Source organism: Aquarana catesbeiana, linkage group LG02 (assembly GCF_042186555.1).
Source record: "Aquarana catesbeiana isolate 2022-GZ linkage group LG02, ASM4218655v1, whole genome shotgun sequence".
Taxonomy (NCBI): domain Eukaryota; kingdom Metazoa; phylum Chordata; class Amphibia; order Anura; family Ranidae; genus Aquarana; species Aquarana catesbeiana.
The window spans coordinates 312,612,762-312,638,119 of NC_133325.1; the positions used below are offsets into that span (position 1 = coordinate 312,612,762).

The 25,358-nt window shown below is 44.7% G+C and overlaps 1 protein-coding gene across 1 annotated transcript in view; it reads right to left on the reverse strand.

The window, feature by feature from the left end:
* Positions 1–24,043, reverse strand: part of REV1 (REV1 DNA directed polymerase) — a 115,676-nt gene extending 91,633 nt beyond the window's left edge. Inside the window, exons 1-4 of the mRNA XM_073614713.1 lie at positions 23,777–24,043; positions 17,990–18,056; positions 15,572–15,704; positions 6,465–6,633 (exon numbers count right to left, since the gene is read on the reverse strand). Coding sequence (XP_073470814.1) covers positions 6,465–6,633; positions 15,572–15,704; positions 17,990–18,046 — 359 coding nt within the window. The 5' untranslated portion in view covers positions 18,047–18,056; positions 23,777–24,043. The remainder of the gene's footprint in view (positions 1–6,464; positions 6,634–15,571; positions 15,705–17,989; positions 18,057–23,776) is intronic.
* Between the last annotated feature and the right edge of the window lie 1,315 nt (positions 24,044–25,358).

Consider the following 25,358-nt stretch of genomic DNA (forward strand, 5'->3'; position numbering starts at 1 on the left):
ACAGGCAGACCTGAATGGACAGTCCGTGTGAAAATGACCAGTTACACTTACCGGTAACGGTGTTTCTGGGAAGTCTTCCAGGACGGCACCCTGAGAGATGAGTGGTCCTCCTGACAGGAAACACAATCAAGAAAGAGGTTAAAAACCCCGCCCCTCCCTGCACTCCTCAGTTGTGCAAAAGTATTGACCCACACCAGTGCATGAAAGTGAAACAAAAACATCTACAATGTACCACTCTATAATAATACAAACCGGGTGGGAAGTAGGCCTGTCGTCCTGGAAGACTTCCCAGAAACACCGTTACCGGTAAGTGTAACTGGTCATTTTTTCAAGTCGTCTTCCAGGACGGCACCCTGAGAGAAGAGCAAGTAGCTCAGGCCTACCTTAGGGCGGGACAACCGCTTGCAGGACCTTTCTGCCAAAGGCCAGGTCCTGGGGTGACAGAAGTTCCACTGTGTAATGTTTCAGGAACGTGTTCTGGCTTGACCACGTTGCTGCCTTACAAATTTGATCTACCGATGCTCCGGCTCTTTCTGCCCAAGAGGTTGCCAGAGACCTTGTAGAGTGAGCTTTAAGATTAGTTGGAGCCGTCTGACCTGAATGCTCATAAGCTATGGCAATAGCCTGTCTAATCCATCTAGCAATGGTCGTTCTAGAGTTCGCCTCTTCGAACTCCACAAAAACTGACCAACAGATGCTGAGTCATCCTAAACTCTTTAACCTTTTCTAGGTAAAGCAACAGACATCTCCTGACATCTAACGTATGGAAGGCCCTTTCCTTCTCGTTCTGTGGATTGAGACAGAAGGAGGGTAAAATAATCTCCTGTGACCTATGGAAGCGTGAAGCCACCTTGGGAAGGTACAAAGGGTCCTGCCTGAGAATAATTCTGTCTTCTAACAGACGGAAAAAGGGCTCCTTCATAGAAAGAGCATGCAAATCGCCCACCCTTCTGGCTGTAGTAACAGCCAGAAGGAAGGCGGTTTTAAACTAAATCAGTCTAACTGAAGATTGAGCCAACGGCTCAAAAGGTGCCCTGGTCAGGGCTTCCAAGACTAAAGATAAATCCCACGGTGGAAATTCCTTCATTTGCACCGGGGAAAGTCTCTCTCTAGCCGACAAGAATCTCTTAATTAAAGGATCTAGAGCTAATTTAACATCCAGAAAACTAGACAAAGCCGCCACCTGAACCTTCAGTGTCTTGGTGGCTAAACCTCGGTCTACTCCCTCTTGTAGGAAGTCTAAGATAACTGGAATTTCTTTCTGGGGAACTTTTCTCGCTTCACACCAACGGGAGAAAGCCCCCCAGACCCTAGCATAAATGTGCCTTGTTACCGGCTTTCTACTCAGTAACAGGGTGCCAATCACCTTCTCTGAACACCCCTTGTTGCGCAGGCACTGCCTTTCAGCAGCCAGGCTGTCAACCTGAAGAAACCGGGGTTCGGATGGTAAAGAGGGCCTTGAAGCAGAAGATCCTGACGTTCTGGAAGCTGAACCGGAGGAAAAAACGCCCAGTTCCACAACGTGGGAAACCAGGACCTTTTGGGCCACCAGGGGGCAATCAAGATCAAATTGCCCCTGGCCCAACTCAGTCTTTGAAGGATTCTTGGAATCAGAGCTAAGGGAGGAAAAGCATAAGCCAGACTGAAATCCCATTCCTGAGCCAATGCGTCCACCCCCTCGGACCCCCGTTCCCTGCAGAGGGAAAAGTATCTCTTGACTCTCCTGTTTTCCCTGCAGGCAAAGAGATCTATCTCCGGTGTACCTAGCTGTTGACAGACCATGGTGAAAACTTCGGGGTTCAGCTCCCATTCTCCCTGTTGTACTGTCTGACGACTGAGGAAGTCTGCCTTTATGTTGAAAACTCCCCTTATGTGCACCGCAGAAATGGACGATATCCTTTGCTCCGCCCATTTTAGAATCTCCTGTGTCAAACTCATTAGGGAAAGCGACCGTGTACCCCCCTGGTTCAGAAAGGCCACTGTCGTGGAATTGTCGGAGAGGATCTGAACTTCTTTCCCCTTGATCCTGCTCTCGAAGGCTATTAGAGCCTCCCTGACAGCTAACAATTCCCGGAAATTGGAAGACGCAGTTCTCTGTCGTGTGTCCCACACACTCTGAGCTTGCAGTTCTTCTAGATGGGCCCCCCATCCCCACGAGCTCGCATCGGTCGTTATTCTGACCGGCTGGAGCTGGAACCAAAGATGGCCTGCCCCCAACCTTTGGGGGTTGAGCCACCAAAGTAAGGAATTTCTTATGCTTTGCGGGATGGTAACCAGAGTATCCAGGGATTCCTTCCTTCCATCCCATGAGGATAGAAGGAAGTTTTGCAGGGGTCTTGAGTGAAGCTGGGCCCAAGGTACTGCCGGAATACATGAAGTCATGAGACCTAGAATCCTCATGATCACTCTTCTGGACACTACCTTCTGGTGCCGGATTGAAGACACTGAAGCCCTCAGTGCTTCTATTTTCTCCTGCGGAAGGATCCGTTTCTGCCCTACCGAGTCCACCCACAGGCCCAGGTAGAGCTTGGTCTGAGAAGGAATCAGAGAGGATTTCTCCTGACTTATCAACCATCCCAGGGACGCCAAGGTGGATATTACCCTGTCCAGATCCCGGAGAAGGGATTCCCTGGAAAGGTTGTAGACCAACAGGTCATCTAAATATGGTATCAGGGAATTCCCCTGAAGGTGCAGGTAGGAGATGACCTCTGCAAGGATCTTTGTAAATACCCTTGGACTGGTCCCCAGCCCGAAGGGTAGGGCCTGGAACTGCCAGTGCTGTGTACCCAGATCTGTGTGAATAGCAAAGCGAAGGAATACCTGGTGCTGCGGTAGAAGGGGAATATGCAGATATGCATCCTTCAGGTCTATGGTAGCCATGAAAACCTCCTTTAACAGAAGTTTTCTGACCGTGTAGACCGATTCCATGCAAAATCTTTTGTATCGCAGGAAGGTATTTAATTTCTTTAGATTCAGGATTAACCTGAATTTCCCGGACAGTTTGGGAACAACAAAGACGTTGGAATAAAAACCCTTTCCTTGCTGATCCGCCGGAACTGGAATAATGACTCTCTGACTTGCCAACTGCTCGATATTTTCCATGAGACCTATGGCCTTTGGTCTTTCTCTGGGTAGAAAGGTCAGTATAAATGTCTGCGGAGGCCTGGAAGCAAACTCTAGGCTGTAGCCTTCTCGTATCCACTGAAGGACCAGAGGGCTCCAGGCTACCTGCTCCCACTGAGGGATAAATTGTGCCAGCCTCCCTCCCACCTTGGTGCTGGCGTCACTTAGGATCCTTGTCTGCGACCTTAGGGCCGGAGAAAAGGAGAGCTCCTTTCTGTTTGGCTTTTCCAACACCCCATTTCTTTCCTTCCTTATGGTCCTTAAACCGGTTGTTGACCTGGGGGCCTCGAAAAAATCTTTTGGCCTTTTTAGGTTTAACTGGAAATTTCTTTCCCTTCTCCGTAGATCTGGAGAGGGTCTGGTTCAACCCTGTACCAAACAGGAGAGACCCTTCAAAAGGAAGGTCGCATAACCTAGTCTTAGAGGTATGGTCCCCATCCCAGGTCTTAACCCATATGGCTCTTCTGGCTGAATTAAGAAGAGCCGCTGTCTTGGCTGAAGTCTGTACCGATTCCACTGCCGCATCCGCAAGAAAGGCTACCGCCTTACCAATTACCTCCAGGGAATCCAAAAGATCTTTGGACTTGGAAGTACTCGCCACATGATCAGTCAGTTTATTAAGCCACATGTTAGTATTCCTAGCTATACAAGCTGAAGCTAAGGCCGGACTTAATGTAACCGCATTGGCCTCCCAGGCCCTGCGTAAAAGGGTTTCTGACCTACGGTCCATTTGGTCCCGAATGTTACCTGCGTCTTCAAAAGACAGGTCAGATTGTTTAGACACCTGGGCCAGAGATGCATCTAGTTTGGGAAGTTTAAAAAACTTCTCCTGCTCTTCTTCCTTAAACGGACACCTGCGTTTCCAGGTTTTAAACTTCTGAAGTTTTTTTTTTGGCTCCTTCCATTCTCTTAAAACAATGTCTTTCAGAGACTGGTGGATAGGTAACACCTTAGACTGAGCCTTAGACAACCCCTGATACAACCTATCCTGTACAGAAGTCTGAGCCTCTGGCTCCTGGATCTCCTCAGAAGCATAAATAGCCCGTAGGAGGCACTCCATATCATCTGTCGAGAAGATATGTCAGCCTGGCCTGGAGTGTTCCTCTTCCTCCTGGCTATCTTCTGCGTCTTCCCCTTCTTCAAGGAGACTTCGGCAGGGACCTTCCACTTCCTCCGCCTCCTCCTCCGAATCCTGAGAAGATGGCGGTTTCTGCGGAGCGGTGCTCACCTGTCTAATATTAGAAAGAGCACTATCCTGGGAGGATCAGCCTTCTCTGCAATCATGCCTAGCATTGAGGCTAGCCTGAAAGGCTTTAAGTGTGGACAGCATTTCAGATTGTACTGAGAGAAAATCCCTCATAACCTCTGAAGTCTCCTTCCCTGACAGTTTATGAATGCATTTATAACAGAACGGCTTGGTGTGCTCTGCAGCTAGTTTATCATTGCAGTACCCACACCTCTTGGTACGGGAAGGATTTTTGGGTCTCGGTCTACTGGTAACACTCTGGGTTTCTGTGTCTGCAAAAACAAGAAGCCCATTTAGCTAGTAAAAATTAAACAGAGATCTCTTATGAGGGTAAGGTTAGAGGGCCACCCCCTCCCTTATCTCCTCCAGCCTGATAGACTCACCCCCGGTGGCCTCCACAATGGCTGTAAACTCCTCCTGCTCCATTGCAGCAAGTGAGTAGTGGACGCCTGCTCCTTGCCTGATGCTGCCTCTGCCGCCCGGAACTACTCCCCTCTTAAGCGCTGGTACCTGTAGTTCTTGCCGGCTGCTGGCTCCTCATGGCGTTCCGAACGCCGCTGCCATCTTGCCGAGGCCTGCGGGACAGCGTGCTCTAGCGTCCGGACCACCGTGATGTCATTTCCTCCCAGAAATGACCACCACAAAATGGCGGCGAACATACACACAGCCGCCGGCGCTGAGGCGGCCAGGAGACCCAGCACAGACCTGCAACTGCAGAAAAACAGGCAGATGTGGCAAATCCTCTCTTAAAACCATGAGGTAAGGAGAGGAGGGAGCAGGAACATGGTCCCTGGAGTTCTGGAGACTCACAGTGCCCAAGGTCCTCCAGTTCTCATGGGGAGCTCTTCATTGCCCCCCTGAGAAATAGGGGAAACGAACCCCCCGGGGAGGGCAAGCCCTACCAGACCCAAAGGTTTTCCAAAAACCTGCAGACTGGTGCCCAGGGGGAGACTTCCAGCCCACGGCCTTCGGTCTATTAGAAAAAAACAAATTGTTTCGCTGTGGGGAAACACAATCAAAAACTGAGTGCAGGGAGGGGCGGGGTTTTTAACCTCTTTCTTGATTGTGTTTCCTGTCAGGAGGACCAGTCATCTCTCAGGGTGCCATCCTGGAAGACGACTTGAGAAAGAGGCCTATAAAGGAAATTTTGCTTGAAACAAAAACACGATTTGTAAATATTTATTTTCTAAGGCAATGATGGGTGACATAAAGCCCTCAGAAACCCTGCTTTTATTTTTTTGAGCATCTCTGCTTTCATATAACAGTCTATGTGCAAGAGTTACGATCAGAACATTAGTCTTCTTCTCCGAAAAGATTTCCCTGAAGGAAAAAAAATAAAAGACACTACCTGTAAACAAGACCATCTGAACCAAAAACCCTAATTAATTTTGTGTCTCTGCCTAACCTCCTCTCAGCATCATGGTCATAGCCCTGCTGTGTTCCTGCCTGCACTGACATGAAGTACTATTGTGAAAATAAAAGGGCGCTCCCAAATGTTACAAGTGACAGGAGAGCTCAGAGAGTGATGTGCATTCTGTGTTCACACCATCTGCCACATCATCATGATTGACACCAAGATGCTGGGAATGATGTGCTTTCCTGCCCCTGCCCCATGACTGATAACAGAACACAGGAAGTAATGCAAGAAAACTGTCACTTCTAAAGAAGCAAACAGTAACCACATAAACAGAAGGCCTTTTCTTACAGAAAGGTACATAATTTTTTCAAATTTGTGGACATGTACCCAGTGAAATGATCAGCATTAGTTGACACAAAAATGAAACAAATCCTTCTACATAAGATGTATCGGTCTATCTGCAGCCATTTCTTACGTAGATCACTCCGAATACACATAGAAAGGATTTCTCTTTAGTTGTAGGAGCAGGGGGTAGGGATCTTAAATATACACACAGCATCTACAGATCTGAGCCCTGATTGGAGGGAAGGAACACACCCCCCTTCACACATTTCAGAGAACAAGCACAGCTGTGGATAACAACCCAAATGCATAAACTTTATCAACATTAAATCTCATTTGCTATATATCTGCCCAATTAAACAGTGCATTTGATTAAAAAAATTAAAACTAAAATACCTATCTGTAATCCACTCAGGACGTACAACCTTCTCATCTTTCAGCTCCTTTATTTTGCTGTTGGGGAGATTTGTGGCAATAATGTGTGTTGTTTTAGAGCGGGAATAATAAATATGAAATTGACCTCCATGCAGCATCATTAGATGGCGCAGCTGATCTGCAGTAGGATCTGAAACAAGAAAAAGAAACAAAATTAGTTTTGCATTTCAACAATGGTCTCTTAAAAAAAAAAAAGAAGTATGGCCAAAGCTTTTTTGGCCATATTTCTCTTCTGGGTCACAGGAGTGCACTTACTTTTACTCTCTAGTTACCCAGAATCAGCTGACAGGCTGTTGGCTGATGTCAGAGAGACGCTCCAGGCTCTGGAAAAATCCCAACCCTCAACCATATGATCGGGATTTACCCAGCTTCCTGATTGACAGCTGGCTCTGGCTTTCAGTGCGGCTGAGAGCTGAAGTCAGCTGTTCCCACCCCTCACTAGCCAGAATCTCCAGTGAGCACTGGAGGGGCAGAGCAGAGGGGTGACTGACATCAATCATGTGATCGCTCAGCTTTTTGTAGTGTTCATTCACCTGAAGGTAGTGGCATATAACCCATGGTCTAGGACTAAGTCCTATGCCTGGTACAGTACTCCAAGATAGTTTTTTTTTTGTCATCTGTGTCCCATTGTGGAGATTTCTCTTCACTTACTGTCGCATAGTCAAAACAGGAAGTGAAAGGAAATCCCTGCAGATTAAAGTGGAGCTCCACCCTAAAGTGGAACTTCCGCTCATCGGATTCCTCCCCCCCTCCGGTGCCACATTTGGCACCTTTCAGGGGGGAGGGGGGTGCAGATACCTGTATAATACAGGTATTTGCACCCACTTCCGGGAATAGCTAGCCGCAGATGACCACCCCACCCCCGTTGTGTTCTGGGAAAAACACAGTTCCCAGAACACAACGGGGACCAGTGAAGACGCGTAGCGCGACTCGCGCGCGTACAGTAGGGAACCGGGCAGTGAAGCCCGCAACGCTTCACTTCCTGATTCCCTGACAGAGGATGGCGGCGGGGGCAGCCGGGAACCGAGCGATTGCTCGTCATCTGCTGCCGACATCGCGGGCAACCTGGACAGGTAAATGTCCATTTATTAAAAGTTAGCAGCTGCAGTATTTGTAGCTGCTGGCTTTTAATAATTTTTTTTTTTTAAGGTGGAGCTCCGCTTTAAGGGAATTCCTTGGGCCCCCCAGTTCACCAGCACTAGTGTCCCATTGGAAGTTTTCCCCCCATTACTTTTCTGGGAACAACCCAAAATTTTGGATTTTCTTTTACGTTCACTGTCAATGATAATGGTAAACAGGATAAATAGGCAGGGTGAATCTCCCTAAAGGAGGCACATTAACATTAAAACCAAATAGTTGTTTTAATCCCTCTCTACTCTATCCAAAATGTGAAAAAAAATAAAAAATTACCATTAGTTATACTTTAAAACTTATGTGGATTTGTTTATTTGTATTGCAGCTGGCCCTAATCTATAAGCATCACATGGAATACAAAGGTTATTTTAAACAGAGTAAAACAGGATGAGCTAGTATGAATGTTGCCAAGCAACCATGCGCTTGATGCAGGCAAAATACGCATAGTAAAGCACTCTGAATTGTGTGAAAATTGTGAATGAAAACCTACAAGAAAGTTTTAGCTGGCTTGTAACATATAGTACTTCCACTGGATGTACCGTCATGATTTGTGAATTAAAACCTACTTGTAGAGCACCATCCTATTTTTCAGCAAAGGTCATAATTACGTTGTAGTAAAAAGGTGTTATAACGGGGTGGGTAAATTAATTCATAATTTCAATCAGTGCAATATAGTAGCCAGGAGGCATCTTTTTTAGTTTTGGAGAGAGTGGAGAGGGATTAGAACACCTGTGTTTTTGCCTGGAATTTATCTTTAACCACTTCAGCCCCGGAAGATTTGGCTGCTCAATGACCAGAGCATTTTTTGCAATATGGCACTGCATCGCTTTAACTGACAATTGCGCAGTCATGCGACGCTGTATCCAAACAAAATTATGTCCTTTTTTTCCCCACAAATAGAGCTTTATTTTGGTGGCATTTGATCATCTCTGCGGTTTTTATTTTTTGCACTATAAAAAAAAAAAAGCGACAATTTTGAAAAAAAACACAATATTTTGTACTTTTTGCTATAATAAATATCCCCATTTTTTTTTTTTAAATTCTATTCTTCTACATATTTTTGGTAAAAAAAAAAAAAAAATAATAATAATCGCATTAAGCATATATTGATTGGTTTGCACAAAAGTTATAGCGTCTACAAAATAGGGGATAGCTTTATGGCATTTTTATTATTTTTTTTTTTTTTTACTAGTAATGGCGGCGATCTGCGATTTTTATCATGACTGCGATATTATGGTGGACACTTTTGACACATTTTCGGGACGATTGACAATTATACAGCGATCAGTGCTATAAAAATGCACTGATTACTGTATAAATGTCACTGGCAGGGGAGGGGTTAACACTAGGGGGCGATCAAGGTGTTAACTGTGTTCCCTGACTGTGTGTTCTAATTGTAGGGGGATGGGACTGACTATAGGAGATGATAGATCATGGTTCCTAGCTATTAGGAACTCACGACCTGCATCTCCTCTCAGAACAGAACAGGGATTTGTGTGTTTACACACACACACACACACACACACACACACACACACACACACACACACACGTCCCTGTTCTGCCTCTCGTGCCTGTGATCGCTCGTGGCCGGCGGTCATGAGCATCGGCACCCCCGCAGTGCAGCAGGCGCGCCTATCCCGCTTAAAGGAGCAGACGTATAGCTACGACAGCTCGCGGGAATGTGCCGACATGCCGCAGTATAATGCCGGCGGCTGGCCGGCAAGTGGTTAAACTGTTAACAGCCAACACATTGGGATTGATTTACTAAAACTGGAGAGGGCTGGGTAATCACCTGCTTAACATAATAACTTGAGCAGCTCCTGCCCTCTGTTCCGATCTGCAGCTCCTCCCACCCCCTGCCTTGCTGAGAGGATGACATCGGTGGCCGGATGGCAGACCCGGAAGAGGACACCGCAGGATAATTAGTGCCTCTGTCCTTCCAAAGGTACCATAGGACTGTGCAGTGGAGGCTTGCATCAAAAGGGGCACTGTGATGGGAAGGGGAATTGATGATACTATGGGACTGCTTTAAAGGGAGAACTGTGATGTAAAGAGGAACTGTGGACACTGATATAAAGAGGGCACTGCGATATAACTGGGCACCACCATGTAAAAGGGGCACAGTCAGGAGACCCGGGAGAGGACACCGTAGAATGATTAGTGCCTCTGCCCTTCCAAAAGGCACCACAGTAGGACAGTGCAGGGGAGGCTTGCATTAAAATGGGCCCTGTGTTACAAAGGGGAACTGAGGACACTATGGGACTGCTTTAAAAAGAGGGGACTGTGATGTAAAGGGGACTACGATGTGAAAGGCAGGCTGAAGACAATGATGTACAGGGGGACCATGATGTGTTATAGCACTAACATGAGATTCGGACCTCTGCCAGAAGGAAATTTTGCTGACTGGACCTCTGTAACTTAATTCAAGACCCCTGATCTATACGATGACATTGTGATTAATGTTGCAGATTTTACCTCTACTCTAGTTCCTGAGGAAGTAGGTCGAATGACCTGACAAACAAGTTGAAATCATCTCCTATCAGCCAAAAATTGGCAATAATCCACGCCCCACATGTTGTATCTGTAAAAGCTTTAATAGGAGTGCATGCAGGTGTTGTATGTAGTACAGTTTTATATGTATGCAAACAACAGTGTATAACGTTTTAATATTGTGACAAAATAAATTCCGATTTTATGAAGACATGGTTATACTAAGCATGGTGTCCTTTAAAGTCCCGTCGGTTTGACCTTTTTGAGGTGTCTTTAACCACTTCAATACAGTGCACTTTCACCCCCTTCCTGCCCAGTCCAATTTTCAGCGCTGTCACATTTTGAATGACAATTGCGCGGTCATGCAACACTGTAGCCAAATGTAATTTTTTATCATTTTTTCCCCCCAAATAAAGCTTTCTTTTAGTAGTATTTGATCACCACTGGAGTTTTTTCTTTTTGCGCTCCAAATAAAAAACAGACCGAAAATGTTGAAAAGAAAAAAAAAAAAAAAAAAAAGTTTTTCTTACTTTCTGTTACAAAACTTTGTAAATAAGTAAGTTTTAGTTTTCTCCCTCACTGACGAGGCAGTATTGATTGGCACTGATGATGAGGCACTTATATGCAGCACTCATAGGCGGCACTGATGGGCACTCATAGGTGGCACTGACAGGCATCACTGATGGGCAAAGAGTGCCATCCTAAAGGGCACCGATTGCCATCCCTGGTGGGCTCGCCTGGTGGTCTCCAGTGGTGGTGGTCTCCAGTGGGCATCCTCGATGTGTCTGCACTGATAATCAATGTGAGGATTACCAGCGCAGACCCTCCCCTGTCAGGAGAGCAGCCAATCGTCTCTCTTCTACTCGCACCTCTCAGTGAGAGTAGCGGAAAAGTCGATAAACCGCTTTTTTCTGGTTACCATGTGATCAGCTGTAATAGGACACAGCTGATCACATGGTAAAGAGCCTCCGTCAGAGGCTCTTTACCAGGATCGGAGATGTGGTGTGTCAGACTGACACACCACCGATCGCCACACTGTGCACCCCCTGTTTTAACAGCATCTCCCATCGATCATGGGACTCCAGGCTCTCTGCTCTCCCCACCTGATAGCTCCAATGGGTGGGGCCGAGATTCCCCTGCTGACGTCAGCCGGGAAGAAGAGAAGGAGAGAGCCTGGAGTCATGTGAACGATGGGAGATGCTATTAAAACAGGTTGAAATCTGCTTTTTTTTTTTAAAATAAAGCTCAGGCACTAGGATACAGACGGGGGGTGGGGGGAGGACAGAGAAAGACACAGCCCTGATATTTTGTGGTCAGCGTACAGTGGGGAGGGTAGAAACTGGCAGGATCAGCCAGGTATTTCAGGTGTTATAGGGGGCCAAATTACACAGCACAAGCAGTGTGTCATATAACATACTTTAAAAAGGTACCAGGATCCATATTTTTTTTTTTGGGTTAACAAATGCTTTAATAGTCTTAGATGCAAGTATCTTGAGAAAGAGACCCACAAAGGTTCGGATATTCTGTTATTTTACTACAATCTACTCTTTTATTTTAGCTTTAAATTCCCTTTACCCTGTGATAAAATGTTTTTGTGTAAAGTTTTTGGTTGTGCTAATTTACCAATATTATTACATATTAGATATATCTCATCAAGCACAAATTGCAGTGAAATGAGCCATAAACGTAATTGTGCTTTCCATTCCTTAGAAGAAGTTTGGAATTATTTTATATACAGTCATGGCTAAAAATACTGGTACCCCTGCATGTCTGTCAGAAAATGTACCACTTTATCTAGACAATGCAATTGCAAATCTTTAGGCATTTTCATAATTATTTTTTTTTGTTTGTATTGGTAGGACACAAAAAAAGCCTAAACATTTGTAATTTCAACAATTTTTTGGGCGAAGTGGTGCATTATCTGACAGCGGTGCCAATATTTTTGGCCATGACTGCATGTTGAGATGCTAAATTTATATGGGTACTTTATTTATGGCCTTTCTTTAACAGCAGACAGATCTTTTAAATCAGTTTATTTACACCATAAAATGTATTATGCGCATCAGTCTATTAAGGAATATAGACTGCAAGATGACAATGAAACCTATGTCTGCAGGGAACTGGCATACGTACAATTATAATTATAGACTCAGAGTCCCGAGACAGCCCTTTAGCTCACAAGCAGCCAATGAAGATTATTAGTGTTGTCGTTCATAATCTCAGCACAGTGGTATCAAACACTTTAACATTCTGGCAAACAAATACTCCTAAACTGTGACCCCTGAATCATTTCTACCTAAAAGTGCTATTTTAAAAAAAATGTTATATACAGTATATATTTATATATATATATATATATATATATATATATATATATATATATATATATATATATATATATATACACACACACATACATACATACATACACACACACACACACACACACACACACGTGAGTACACCCCTCACGTTTTTTAAAATATTTTTTTATTTTATTATTTATTTATTTCAGGTACTTCTATAGCACCGTCAATTTATGCAGCGCTTTACATATATAGCGGACATTCACATCAATCCCTACCCTCAAGGAGCTTACAATCTAAGGTCCCTAACTCACATTCATACATATACTAGGGCCACTTTAGACAGGATACAATTAACTTACAAGCATGTCTTTGGAGTGTGGGAGGAAACCAGAGTACTTGGAGGAAACCCACACAGGGCACAGGGAGAACATGCAAACTCCAGGCAGGTAGTGTCGTGTTTGGGATTCGAACCAGCGACCCTTTTTTGCTGCTAGGTGAAAGTGCTAACCCCTACACCACTGTGCTGTGAGTTTTTGCTCAAATTTGCTGTCCCCTCAAAATAACTCCACACAGCCATTAAAGTGGTTGTAAACCTAGTTACATCACTTTTACCTACAGGTAAGCCTATAATAAGGCTTACCTGTAGGTACTGGAACTATCTCCTAAACCTGCACGGTTTAGGAGATATTTACCATATACACTTGCGCCAACGTCATCGGCGCATACGCACTTACGAAAGGGCATGGTCGCGCAGTTTCTAAAGGGCTTGTGCCGTGACTGGCGCCTCCCACACACATGCGTGGGAGTGACGTCACGCGACTCCGACCAGTCACAGAGCCAGAGTCTATGGCCCTGGAAGGAAGAGAGGTGAAGATGGATGCGGCCACTAGCGAGGACATCGCGGACTTCGTTTGCACATAAGTTCAACATAATGGGCTAGTATGTAAAAGCATACTAGCCCATTATACTTCATATTTAATGTCAAAACCTTTGGCAACAAAAGTGAGTACACCCCTAAGTGAAAATGTCCAAATTGGGCCCAAAGTGTCAATATTTCCAGCACTACGTTAACCCTCTTGGGCATGGAGTTCACCAGAGCTTCACAGGTTGCCGCTGGAATCCTCTTCCACTCCTCCATGACGACATCACGGAGCTGGTGGATGTTAGAGCCCCACAGATGCTCAATAGGGTTTAGGTCTGGAGACATGCTTGGCCAGTCCATTACCTTTACCCTCAGGTTCTTTAGCAAGGCAATGATTGTCTTGGAGGTGTGTTTGGGGTCGTTTATTATGTTGGAATACTGCCCTGTGGCCCAGTCTCCGAAGGGAGGGGATCATGCTGTGCTTCAGTATGTCATAGTACATGTTGGCATTCATGGTTCCCCAGCACTCATGCAGCCCCAGACCATGACACTCCCACCACCATGCTTGACTGTAGGCAAGACACACTCGTCTTTGTACTCCTCACCTGGTTGTCGCCACACGCTTGACACCATCTGAATCAAATAAGTTTATATTGGTCTCATCAGACCACAGGACATGGTTCAAGTAATCCATGTCCTTAGTTTGCTTGTCTTCAGCAAACTGCGGGCTTTCTTGTGCATCATCTTTAGAAGAGGCTTCCTTCTGGGACGACAGCCATGCAGACCAATTTGGTGCAGCGTGCGATGTATGGTCTGAGCACTGACAGGCTGACCCCCCACCCCTTCAACCTCTACAGCAATGCTGGCAGCACTCATACGTCTATTTCCCAAAGACAACCTCTGGATATGACGCGGAGCATGTGTACTTAACTTCTTTGGTCGACCATGGCGAGGCCTGTCATGAGTGGAACCTGTCCTGTTAAACCGCTGTATGGTCTTGGCCACCTTGCTGCAGCTCAGTTTCAGGGTCTTGGCAATCTTCTTATAGCCTAGGCCATCTTTATGTAGAGCAACGATTCTTTTTTTCAGATCCTCAGAGAGTTCTTTGCCATGAGGTGCCATGTTCAACCTCCGGTGACCAGTATGAGAAAGTGAGAGCGATAACACCAAATTTAACACACCTGCTCCCCATTCACACCTGAGACCTTGAAATACTAAGGAGTCACATGACACCAGGGAGGGAAAATGGCTAATTGGGCCCAATTTGGACATTTTCACCTAGGGATGTACTCACTTTTGTTGCCAGCGGTTTAGAAATTAATGGCTGAGTGTTGAGTTATTTTGAGAGGACAGCAAATTTACACTGTTATACAAGCTGTACACTCACTACTTTATATTGTAGCAACTCCTTTCATCTAAACGGGATGTTGGTGCCATATTTTATGTAAATTTTGACACCAATCTCTGACCACATAATCTACCATACTTTACATTGTAGCAAAGCGTCATTTCTTCAGCGCTGTCAAATGAAAAGATATAATAAACTATTTACAAAAATGTGAGGGGTGTACTCACTTTTGTGAGATACTGTATATACATATACACACACATACACACGTTGTGGCAGGGCAAGGCCGTGTCACTGTTTAATATGGTGGTCTGGGCCAGCTTTCCCAGGAAGCAAGCACACTAATAGCACAGGTGTATGCTGGCTTTCTGTTAGAATCAGAAGTAGAGGTCAGGGCCCAACCCTCCCAAGGGGGTCAGTGTGTGAAGGGAGCAGAGAGAGGTGCATGCCTGCACCGTACTGTCCAGGTCAGGACAGACAAAGGCCCGAGCCTGAGAGAGAGAGAGACACTCAGTCTATGAGAGACAGAGCAGCTGGGAAGCCGCAGGAAAGACACAGAGATGAATTACAGTGTGTGTGCACGAGCACTGGGAAGTGTGTTTGACGGTCAGGGGGACCAAAGCATGAGGCCTAAGCCGCAGGGCTGATAAAAAGCCGGGAGGTTGAATCCTACGTTTTGCTGCATTGACAGTGAGAACCCCCTTGCGTGGGAAGATATTTGTGAACTTTTGCTTTGTTTTAAATAGAAGTAGGCAGAAAAAGCCCTAAAAATGTACTTCTGGTGTGGAGTAAACTCACTGTTTAGCATTTCCAATGAGCTACCAAAACCTCCAACTTGTCACACATATGCACACATACATACATACACACATTGGAGATATACATCTATCTATCGATCTTAAAAAAAAAATATATAACATACCTGTATATCCATTGACATAAATGGATACACCGTTAAAGATATTAGACGATGTTCCTTCATGCTGCTGCTGCACTGGGGCATCCAGACGGAACTGCTGATCTAATTTCTGCACCTTAGCGGAAATATATCCACCCTGGAAAATGAGGGTGCAACATGTTAACATACAGTAAGATACGCAGCATTAAGGCAGCCTAATTGTTTTGAATGCGCTGTTCGAGCATCTTGCTGCACAGAAATATGAACATGTACTTTTTTTTTTTTTTTTTTTTTTAGCACACATGGCAAATGCGCTGTGATGCGCTAAACCTTAGGTGTGATTTTTATGCCTCTATACTCCTATGTGTGCAGGGACACCTAGGTTAACATGGAGGGGTGTTAAGGAACAGAAAAAGAAAAAGCTCAGACGCCAGTAACAAGGTGTGCACAAGGCCTTAAACTGCATAGTCGGTTACTATTTTAGATAAACAATGCTACATAGTCGATTATTTTTCACAATGTGTAATTTCAGAACATGTATACATCTTCCTTTTAACAAACCTAAGTTATACATCCCTGCTGATGATCAAAATGGTAGAATAGTTTAGCATAATGAATTTCTAGCCTGAATCAATGATCTAACTAATATCAGACAATCATCCAGCAGAAAGCTGCTATCGAGGTCAATGGAAGGGGATGAGCTGTCCTAGCAAACATTAGTGGTGCTACTTATCTTATAGGGGCACAACAGTGATTTGGGAAGGTTTTTCTAATCTGCTTAACTGAATGTACCTACAAACAGGTGATCAATAAGGTTAGGGGCATCCTATAGGCATGGGGTCAGCAACCATGACCATAAAGTCATGCTGATTAAAATCCTTGTGAAAAAAAGGCAAGAAGCGCCAATCTAAGTGCAGTATCATAAAAACTTTAATTAAAATTATATAAAAACAACAGCCAAATGGCTACTCACAAGGACAGGATTAATACAGGCAAGTGAGTAGCCATTTGGCTGTTGTTTTTATATAATTTGAATTAAAGTTTTTTATGATACTGCACTTAGATTGGCGCTTCTTGCCTTTTTTTCACATTATCTTTCAGAGTTGTTTGTTTCCACTCTCAAGTGAGCTGCCGCTGGTGTATAGTATCAGATTCCTTTGAACTATATTTTTTTCATGGACTATTATATATATTCTTTTCATTGACTATTATTTTGTTACTCTCTGGACGTTTGTGGCAGAGTCTATATACATTTTTACATTTTTGATTTTGCATATTCAGGATTTTTAGTCACACTGCCCGATATATCCTGGACTTGTTTTACGTTCATGTGTATCATTTCTACTCATGTTTGATGTGTGTTCTTGCGCCATTTATCTTTTTTGATTAAAATCCTTAACCACTTGCCAACCAGCCGCCGCAGTTGTACTGCGGCAGAATGGCAAGGCTGGGCGAAACGACGTTACATCGCTTTGCCCTCTGGCCACTAGGGGCGCATGCGTGCCGCTGCTCGCTCTCGGAACCAATGTGAGTGCCCGGTGGTCACGATCACCGCCGGGCTCCCGCGATCGCTGCTGACACACAGAGAACCTGGATCTGTGTGTGTAAACACACAGTTTGCGGTTCTCTGAGGGGAGAAGAGACAGGTCGTCTGTTCATACAAAGTATGAACAGCGATCTGTCATCTCCCCTACACAGTCCCCTCCACCCTTCAATTAGAACACACACTAGGGAACACAATTAACCCCGTGATCGCCCCCTAGTGTTAACCCCTTCCCTGCCAGTGACATTTTTACAGTAATCAATGCATTTTTATAGCACTGATTACTGTATAAATGCCAATGGTCCCAAAAATGTGTCAAAATTGTCCAATGTGTCCGCCATAATGTCGCAGTCCCGATAAAAAAAAAAAATAATCGCAGATCGCCGCCATTACTAGTAAAAAAAAAAATTAACAATAAAAATGCCATAAAACTATCCCCTATTTTGTAGATGCTATAACTTTTGCGCAAACCAATCAATATACGCTTATTGGGATTTTTTTTTTACCAAAAATATGTAGAAGAATATATATCGGCCTAAACTCAGGAAAAAAAAAATTTTTTAATATATTTTTGGGGGGATATTTATTATAGCAAAAAGTAAAAAATATTGCGTTTTTTTTCAAAACTGTCGATCTTTTTTTGTTTATAGCGCAAAAAATAAAAACTGCAGAGGTGATCAAATACCACCAAAAGAAAGCTCTATTTGTGGGAAAAAAAAGGACGTCAATTTTGTTTGGGTGCAACGTTGCACGACTGCGCAGTTGTCAGTTAAAGCGACGCAGTACCGAATCGCAAAAAGTGCTCTGGTCAGGAAGGGGGTAAAATCTTCCGGGGCTGAATCATTTAATGTAGCTGAGGTGCAAGGTAAACAAGACCTGGTGCTTCAGTTAAGACATACCCAGGCACTCCAACCATCACTGTTGCTGACATGATTCCTCCATCCTCCTTGACGCATTGTGCAGCTTCTGATGAAAAAAAAATATATAATAATAAAATATATACATACACACACACATAAATACATTAGTTATTTCTCACAGTACTCTCAAAGTGTAACTAAAGGCATACATTTTTTTGGGATAGAGTGTGAAGTGGTATTAGAACCCCTGTCAGTTTTTATTGCTATCTGTGCCCGTTACAGAAATTCACCTCCTCTATTTGCCTTTTTTTACCATTATCACCAAAAGTAAATGAAAATCACAAATTCTGGGTTGACACTGAGACAGTAATAGAAGTATAGACTTCCAATCAGGACGCTAGTTCTGGTGACCCTGATGGCATTCTGGGATTCCCTCACTGTGAAGGAATTTTTTCTCACTTCCTGTTTAGGCTATGGGACAGGAAGTGAAGAGAAATTCCCCCTATGGGACACAGATGGCAACAAAAAAAATTACAGGGCTTATAACCCTCCCTAACTATATCCAAAACGTTTTGCCTTTATTTTTTCTTTGATAATTTTAATAGCAATACATGTTTAGTTTAATTTTCCAACAGTGATATTTTTAAAAATGTTGTTCTATTAAGCATTGAAGGCTACGGAATACAAGCTCCACAAAATTACACCTTATTCAAGTCTATACACCTCAGCACGCTGCAATATGCTGAAGGATACAGTAAGTTGCACTGTGTAAAAATGATGTAGGTTTGCATTTTAACATGATGCACTGTGACCCTCCTCGGTGCAATGCTATGGTGTGAAGAGGGCACACAGAGACCAATTGATAGTGGGAATGAGCCCTTGGGAAATCAATCCACATATACCCCATTAGAAGCCAAATTTTACATGGATACTAATTTTAACAAATAAACAGGTAGGAATTTATTGTAAGAGACCTTCTTAAGCTTAGCATCTATGATAATAAATCTTCCTAACAATATTTTACTAGTAAAAGGTAACAAGATAACTTTTTCCTTTCTCACCGCAGAATAAAAATAATAGAAAAACAACAGAATGAATCCAGTTGGCAAAATATATATTTTTTGTAAATCCGGTCAGCATTTGCACTGAATTGCTCTTCATTCTTCTACCTTTTTCACTGATCTCCGTGGCACATATACAACACATGCCATGGCTTCAAGTGAATAGCAATTACTGTTGAAAAGTCATTCTAATATTTAAAGCGGAGTTCCACCCAAAAGTGGAACTTCCGCTCATTTGTCTCCTCTCCCCCTCCGGTGCCACAATTGGCACCTTTCGGAGGGGAAGGGGGACAGGATACCTGTCGTTGACAGGTATTCTGTTCCCACTTCCGGGAGTCCGCACCGCGGCCCATGACATCACCGTGGGGCTCCTCCTGTTGCCAAGCCAGTAGAAGAGAGGAGCGGGGTCTTGCGCATGCGCAGTAGGGTCCCCAGCATAAAGCCATAAGGCTACACTGCCGGGTTCCCAAACCCACAATGGCAGCATCAGCACCCGACAGCGGATGCAAACATCAGCTGCGGTGCCGACATCACTGGACTCCAGGACAGGTGAGTGTCCAATTATTAAAAGCCAGCAGCTGCAGTATGTGTAGCTGCTGGCTTTGAATTTTTTTTTTTTTTGAGTGGACCTCCGCTTTAAAGATGTAACACGTGATTTAAAACCTTAAAATGTTTTTTCTTTAAAATAACAAACATGTTATACTTACCTGCTCTGTGCAATGGTTCCTCCTATTCTCGAGTCGCCTGAGTCACTTGCTATGGCGGCTCTCGTGCATGCTCTCTCCCGAGCCCCACTCTGTGTGTCCATAAAACACACAGAGCATGGCTCGGCCCTGCCCCCTCCTCACTAGCTGTAATTGAAAACAACAGGAGCCAATAACTTCTGCTGGTATATCTGAGCCAGTGAGGAGGATTAGAGCAGACAGAGCCTCTGCTCATGCACATCACTGGATTGAGATCGGGCTCAGGTAAGTATAATGGGGCAGACTGGCGGGATCCCGGAGCACAGGTTTTTTTCTTAATGCAGAGAGTACAATAAAGGTAAAAATCCTTAACCCTTTAGAACTACAAGTATTCATATGCATTATGTAAACCTGCACAGTAAGGTTTTTATCAAAATAGATTTGTTAATTACGGTCTTATCTTCTAAAAGTTTCTGGCTTGCTCTTACTCAGCGATGTTTCCTTTGAACATCCTGGGAAATGCCAACAACGACTGTAACTGAAAGGTCACCCAACTGATCTACTGCATTAAAAAAAAAAAATGGAGTAAAAACAATCGTTATATGTTTTTTATTCCCTGCTAAACCAGCCGGCTTTAGTCCTAGCTATGTTTTCTTCTGCCTTCTTTGCTGCCTCATTGTGAGAGCAGAATTATCTGTCCATCCTCTTTTTTCGGGATAGCCCACATATCATAAAAGCCAGCCATAGTCAGGTCTAAAGAATTTCCATTCATCTTTGGGCAGGCTGGTTGTACTGAAGTTGATCTATCAATTAACTGCAGTACAACCTGCCTGTCATTTTTTTTTTTGATTCGATCACTGCCGGCAGGTATGGCAGCCGGCAGTAAACCTTGTATTTTGACGGCTGGTAAACCTCTCACTGTCAGAATACAATAGCACAACAGGAGGGCTTCCCCCATCAGCACAGTGAGTGATTTTCTTATCTTTGTCCAGTTGTTGAAAGAAAGAAAATTGCATAATCTATGGCCTGCCAAGGGATTTAGTGGGGTTGATTTACTAAAGGCAAATAAACTGTGAACTTTGCAAGTGCAGTTGCATTTACTTTCCACATAGCTTAGTGAATGTGGTGAAATTTCACTTTGTAAAGAATACTCAATTCGGTGCAAGGAAAATTAAAAAAAAAAAGCAATTCTACTTGCACATGACTGGATGATGGAAATCAGTAGAACTTCAGCACACATTAAGCTCTGGGAAAACGAGTGCATCTCCACTTGTAAAGTGCACAGTCTATTTGCCTTTGCTAAATAAACCCTAGTGTAGGATACACAAACATTTTTCTAAGAGGCTTGTAATTCCTATAACTGTGGTCTCAGGCTAGGTTCACATCTATGCAGGTTGTGGTTGATGAGTTTTTTCAGCACATTCTGCAGTGCGTTTTTGAACACGCGTTTTTGTTGTGTTAAGCGGGTTTTCGCTTTTTTGGCTAATAGGAAAGTATGACGGTTCTGTTCATGGAGTGTGACTTTACACTCGCTAGCACTCTAGTAGCATCAAAGTAGTGCAGAAACCTTTATGTCTCCAAAGTAGCATGTAAGGGTTAGACTTTGAGGTGACTTTATACTCTCTGGCACTTAAGTAGCATCAAAACAGTGCAGGAACCTTTATGTGTCCAAAATAGCATGTTAGGGTTAAGGGCTAGGGTTATATGTTAGTGTTAAGGTTTAGAGTTAGGGTTAGATCACTAACAATCACTGCGAACCCTAATGGTTAATGCTAACCCTACCATTTAGGGTTAGGGTTAGCATTAACTATTAAAGAGGTTGTAAACCTCCATTTTCAAGTTGTACCTATAGGTAAGCCTATAATAAGGCTTATCTATTAGGTACAGTAATCTTTCTAACATGCACCGTTTTAGTTGATATTTACTTTGTACTGCGCCAATGATGTCATCAGGGCATGCGCTGTGAAGAAACAGCCCTCCGTGCCATTTCTTCACTAGTGAGTGCCATGACTGGTGGCTCCCGCATGCATGCGCAGGAGTGACGTCACGTGACTCCAGCCAGTCACAGAGCCGGAATCCGTGGCACCGGAAGGAAAAGGGGCGAACATGGATGGGGACTTTGTTTTCAGGTGTCACATAATGTGCTAGTATGCAATGCATACTAGCACATTATGTTTTTACTTTGTATGGAACAAAAAGGGAAGTAAAATCCATCAGGGTTTACTTTCTCTTTAAGGTTAGGGTTCATTGTTAGGGTTAGCAATCTAACCCTAACATTAAACTATAACCCCAAAATGTAATCCTAACCCTATGCCTTAACCCTAAGCAAAAGATTGCCGCTCCAATCTCTCAAATCCGTATCAAGACACCCGCCCTAATAGAACTCACAGGTGCTGGCTCTGCACAAGCTTGAGGAAAGAAAATGATCCTGGACGGCCGCAGACCATAGAAGGTATCTTTATTGATATGAAGAAATAAAATCCAAATGCAGTCGCCTCATGTACAGGGAGGAACAGGAAAAATAGCTAACGTGTTTCATGCCCTATCATGGCGCTTATTCATAGAATAGGTATAGGGTGTGAAACGCGTTAGCTATTCTTCCTGTTCCTCCCTGTACATGAGGCGACTGCATTTGGATTTTATTTCTTCATATCAATAAAGATGCCTTCTATGGTGTGTGGCCGTCCAGGATCTTTTTCTTAATCCTAACCCTAGTCCTTAACCCTAACATGCTACTTTGGAGACACATAAAGGTTCCTGCACTATTTTGATGCAACTTTGATGCTAGTCTAGAGCCAGAGAGTGTAAAGTCGCCTCAAAGTCACACTCCATGTAGAAAACTGTCATACTTTCATATTCACCAACCCCCCCCCCCCACACACACACACAAAATGCATCAAAATTCGCATCAAATGCATCAAACACTTGCGTTCTTGGCGCGGGTCCATTGAAGTCTATTACACACAAAACGCAATCTGCTGCGGGAAAAAAGCCCCAGCTCAGAATGCATAGATGTGAACTAGATCCATAGCAAACCCACGTTAAATGGACTATAGTTTCTTTCTGCAGAACGCACTAAAAAAAAAAAATGTATAGGTGTGAACCAGGGGTCTTTCCTGATCTTACTGGGATATTTCAGAATCTTTGTTATCAAACTGACATTGACACGGAAATGGTGGGTGGATGTAATTGACATGTTTGTGCCAAAATCAATAACAACAGATTGCAATTAAAAAAAAAAAAAAAAAAAGGACGCTGTAAAAAGGGAAGGACACCGCAGCAGATGGAGGGTATTACCAAATAAATCATAAAGTGTGACAAATGGCTGTAGAGGCCTCTAATCTTCTCATGGTGAAGGGTTGGGGCGATGCAGCTGCCAGCAAACCAGGGCACTACACACAGAGATGTGTGTAGTGACATCCCCCATGTGATGTGACACAATGGGAGGGGGTGCTGTACACTATCCATGCACACCTTAGAGAAAACACAAAGGGATTGTGAACTAAACTGAAAAGAGCCAGTATAAATCAAAGAGGTCTGACAGATGTAGCAACAAAAGATAAATAAATCAAGGTTTATTACCGATTCAAAATGCATAGCTTATACACAGTAAATTACTGGGGGGATCATAAATCTATGTAAAGAAATGACATGTCATTGTTAAAACACTGCAGCGAGGGAGGTGGGAGAATACTATGGAAACCCCCATAAAGATCAGGCGGTGTAGATGAGTTTTGTGCTGTCAGGAGGCCGCCCTGTGCTGAGTCCGTGCACTGCATGCCGATGTCAGGCCTGGCTGGGCGCTTAGTGGCACTTGTCATTGTTTTTAGCCCTGCAGCAGGCTGAGTGGGCGGAGCCGGGGGAGGATAAGAAGGTGGGTGGGTGTACCCCCCGCCCGCCCGCGGTGTCTCCTCAGTAATATAACACTCCCTGAGAGAGCGGGTCATCCCAGGCCGCCTCCTGCAGTATAACGCTAAGCAGACGTGCTCCTCCGCTCTGCTGCATCATGTGCGCCTCTACCTACCGCACTCCCCTCACACCGCGGGACTGGCTGTCTGTGACACGTCGGTCAGTGCGCTCACCTTCCTCCCGGTGTGTGCCCAGCATTCCCGGAGTGACGGCAGCTATCACGGTGTGCCGGCTGGGGTCATGGAGGAGAGAGCCCGCCGTCGTCCCTTCAATGCGGCAGTGTCCCCAGCGGCCGGTCCCGGGAGGTGTGTGTCCCCCTTCAGGCAGCGCTTCCTGTGTGTCACTGGAGCCGTCTCTCCCGCCTTCTGTCTGCACCTCCTACCAGGCCCTGCCTGCTCTCCCTCCCAGCGTCGCTATTCTTCAACCAGCTTTATTCCGACTCCGCACAACAAACACACACTCTCTTACAGGCTAGGCTATATCTAAAGCAGGCATGCTCAACCTGTGGCCCTCCAGCTGTTGCAAAGCTACAAGTTCCAAGAGGCATTGCAAGGCTGACAGCCACAAGCATGACTCCAAAAGGCATGAAGGGACTTGTAGTTCCGCTGCAGGTTGAACACCCATGATCTAAAGCAGTGCTGTGCAATTAGCAGACTTCCAGCTGTTGCAAAACTACAAGTCCCATCATGCCTCTGGGTGTCATGCTTGTGGCTGTCAGTCTTGCTATGTCTCATGGGAGTTGTAGTTCTGCAACAGCTGGAGGTCTGCTAATTGCTTATCCCTGACCTAAAGCCTAGTACACACTAAGGATGCGCTCTGGCGTGTTTGCACAGCCAACGTGCGGAGCCCACCAGGAAGTCTGCGCTGCGCTAATCACAGGCAGTGAGACATTTCCCGATCTCTGCAGCCGCACATTGGGACAATGTCTCACTGCCTGTGCATAGTTGCCAACATTGCAAAAAAAATTTGTGGGACACTATTTTGGCTGTAGGCGGAGCTGTATAATAATTAGAGGGTGGGGCATGCATTTGTAGGCGTGGTATAGCAAAAAAAACTGCAGTGAAAAATGGGCGTGGTTTACGTGAAATAGTGGACGTGGCTTAAATGGGCGTGGCTCAAAGGGGGTGTGGTTAGAGTCTGAGATGAATGAGGGATGGAGAGGAAAAGGGGGAGAGAGGAATGAAGGGACAGCAGCCCTACATCCTACACAACAATAGAAATATGTGTATTCTAGAAAGTTTAACAATCAGCAGATAAAAATACTCCAAACACCTGGTGTTAGCGCTTCAATCATTCCGGCACCATGATTGTTATGGTGTCAGGATGACTGAAGTGCATTATTTCTATTATTACATTGTAATATAAAATGAAATCATTCAACTCACCATAATGCCGAATCAGTGGGATCCCTGAGCGTGTCACTAGCCACGTCGCCTGCCACCAGCAGAGTCCTTCCTTGCATCAGGTGCCCCCAGCAGAGTCCGTCCTTGCATCAGGTGCCCCCAGAAGAGTCCGTCCTTGCATCAGGTGCCCCGAGCAGAGTCCGTCCTTGCATCAGGTGTCCCCAGCAGAGTCCGTCCTTGCATCAGGTGCCCCCAGCAGAGTCCGTCCTTGCATCAGGTGCCCCCAGCAGAGTCCGTCCTTGCATCAGGTGCCCCCAGCAGAGTCCGTCCTTGCATCAGGTGCCCCCAGCAGTGTTGCTCCTTGCATCAGGTGCCCCCAGCAGAGTCCCTCCTTGCATCAGGTGCCCCCAGC